General features: G+C 43.1%; 1 protein-coding gene across 1 annotated transcript; it reads right to left on the minus strand.

Moving 5' to 3' along the window:
* Positions 1-450: 450 nt before the first annotated feature.
* On the minus strand, positions 451-1,475 carry LOC101581981 (olfactory receptor 1L6). Its single transcript, XM_012517009.2, has one exon. The coding sequence runs from the start codon at positions 1,384-1,386 to the stop codon at positions 451-453; it is 936 nt and encodes a 311-aa protein (XP_012372463.1). The 5' UTR covers positions 1,387-1,475.
* Between the last annotated feature and the right edge of the window lie 365 nt (positions 1,476-1,840).

Below are 1,840 nucleotides of genomic sequence, written 5' to 3' on the forward strand. Positions count from 1 at the left end.
GTTCGTAAAAATATTACATTTATCAATCTTATGTACTTGGATATTTCCACTATTTGAAATACCTTGCAATTTCTTCATCTTTTGAAGCTTCCACTGTCAATTGTTAAATGGCTTTAAGTTACTCCTTTTGAGAGGTCTTTTCTAATTCCTTTTAAGGTCCAGGTAGATTCTTTTTCTAGGAATTAATAAGACATTTTAACTCCTTGGTTACTATTCACTGTCATCATTCTAGAAGAGTTATGTGTACAAAAACCTCTATTCATTGGTTTGTGATCAAGATCATTGTTAGAAATCAAGTATTTTTTTCCCCAGTTCCATGCTTTTAATGATATCTAACATCATCTCTCAAGACCTTTTTGAATGACATGTGGAAAGTGAATAGGAAGAAAGCTTAACCTGATAAGCTGGTAGGTTATCTCTCACTTGTGATTCTGTACTATTTTGTTCTTTCTAGAAGTGCAATCTGTCCCTTAATTTCTTCAAACCTCTCTTCATATCTTTGTTCCTCAGGCTATAGATGAAAGGGTTCAGCATCGGAGTTACCACTGTGTACATAACTGTGGCTATCCTGTCCCTCACCACCGAATACATGGATAGGGGCCTAAAATAGACATAGATGACACTCCCATAGAAGAGCACCACAACAGTGAGGTGGGAGCCGCAGGTGGAGAAGGCTTTCCACTTCCCGGCTGCAGAGGGGATTCTGAGCACAGTGATGATGATTCGCAGGTAGGAGAAGAGGATGCACAGGAAGGGAGTCATGATGACAGCCAGGGTCTCAGTCATGACCACAATCTGGCTGGAGGATGTGTCAGAGCAGGAGAGTTTTAACACAGGCTGGGTGTCACAAAAGAAGTGCTTAATGACATGGGAGGCACAGAAAGAGAGGCGGGACATGAGGAGCACACGGAACAAGGCATGCAGATGGGAGATGGCGCACGAACCCAACAGCATGAGGAGGCAATGCCGCGGGCTCATAGCCACATCATAGTGCAAGGGGTTGCAGATGGCCACCAGCCGGTCAATGGCCATGGAGGCTAGCAGGTAGCTGTCAGTGTTTGCTAAGGCCATGAAGAAGTACATCTGAACTAGGCAGCCCACATAGGAGATAGCCTTTGTCTGTGAGAGCAAATTCCCCAGCATCTTGGGCACAATGACTGTTGTGAAGCAGATATCCATGAAAGACAAGTTGCTGAGAAAGAAGTACATAGGGGTGTGGAGCCGGGAGTCAGAGTGGATGGCCAGGATGATGAGCACATTGCCTACTATGGTGATCAGGTACATGGAGAGGAAGATGGCAAAGAGCGGCTTCTGCAGCTGTGGGTTGGAGGAGAGGCCCAGCAGGATGAAGGGTGAGGTGCTACTGCTGTGGTTCTTGAGCTCCATGTCTCCCGACAGTTGTGAAGTCAGGGGAGAGATGTGAAGAGCAAAGTAAACATGACAGCTTCTTCCCCAAGTTTAAGCCTAGGATAAAAGCACACTGCCACTTGTTAAGATTTTAAAATGTGCTCACTTTATAAAAGGTAAAGAAACAGGTAGGTGGATATATTTAACAAGGACATAGTCATAAAAGTGAAGGTATGAGTTCACCCAAATGATGAACAGTAGTTTTCTATGCTTGTTTAGCAGTGTCTATGCAACTTAATTTGTCTGAGTTCTTTTTTGTTTCTAGTCTTTTTGAAAGTTTTGTCCCTGAGGGAGAAGTTGGTGGGTGTTACTTTGAATTAGCATGTTTTACACTAAAACAGATGTTATAAGCATTCCTTATAAGTGAAATTCTCTCTTTCAGAATTTTCTCCCCATAGTTGTGAAGGTGGCAATTATGCTGGCGATAGTACAA

Source organism: Octodon degus, unplaced genomic scaffold (genome assembly GCF_000260255.1).
Source record: "Octodon degus isolate 3935 unplaced genomic scaffold, OctDeg1.0 scaffold00138, whole genome shotgun sequence".
In the NCBI taxonomy this organism is placed as follows: domain Eukaryota; kingdom Metazoa; phylum Chordata; class Mammalia; order Rodentia; family Octodontidae; genus Octodon; species Octodon degus.

Coding starts and splice junctions, on each gene's coding strand:
- LOC101581981 (XM_012517009.2), bottom strand. CDS start 1,386: ATGGAGCTCAAGAACCACAGCAGTAGCACCTCACCCTTCATCCTGCTG.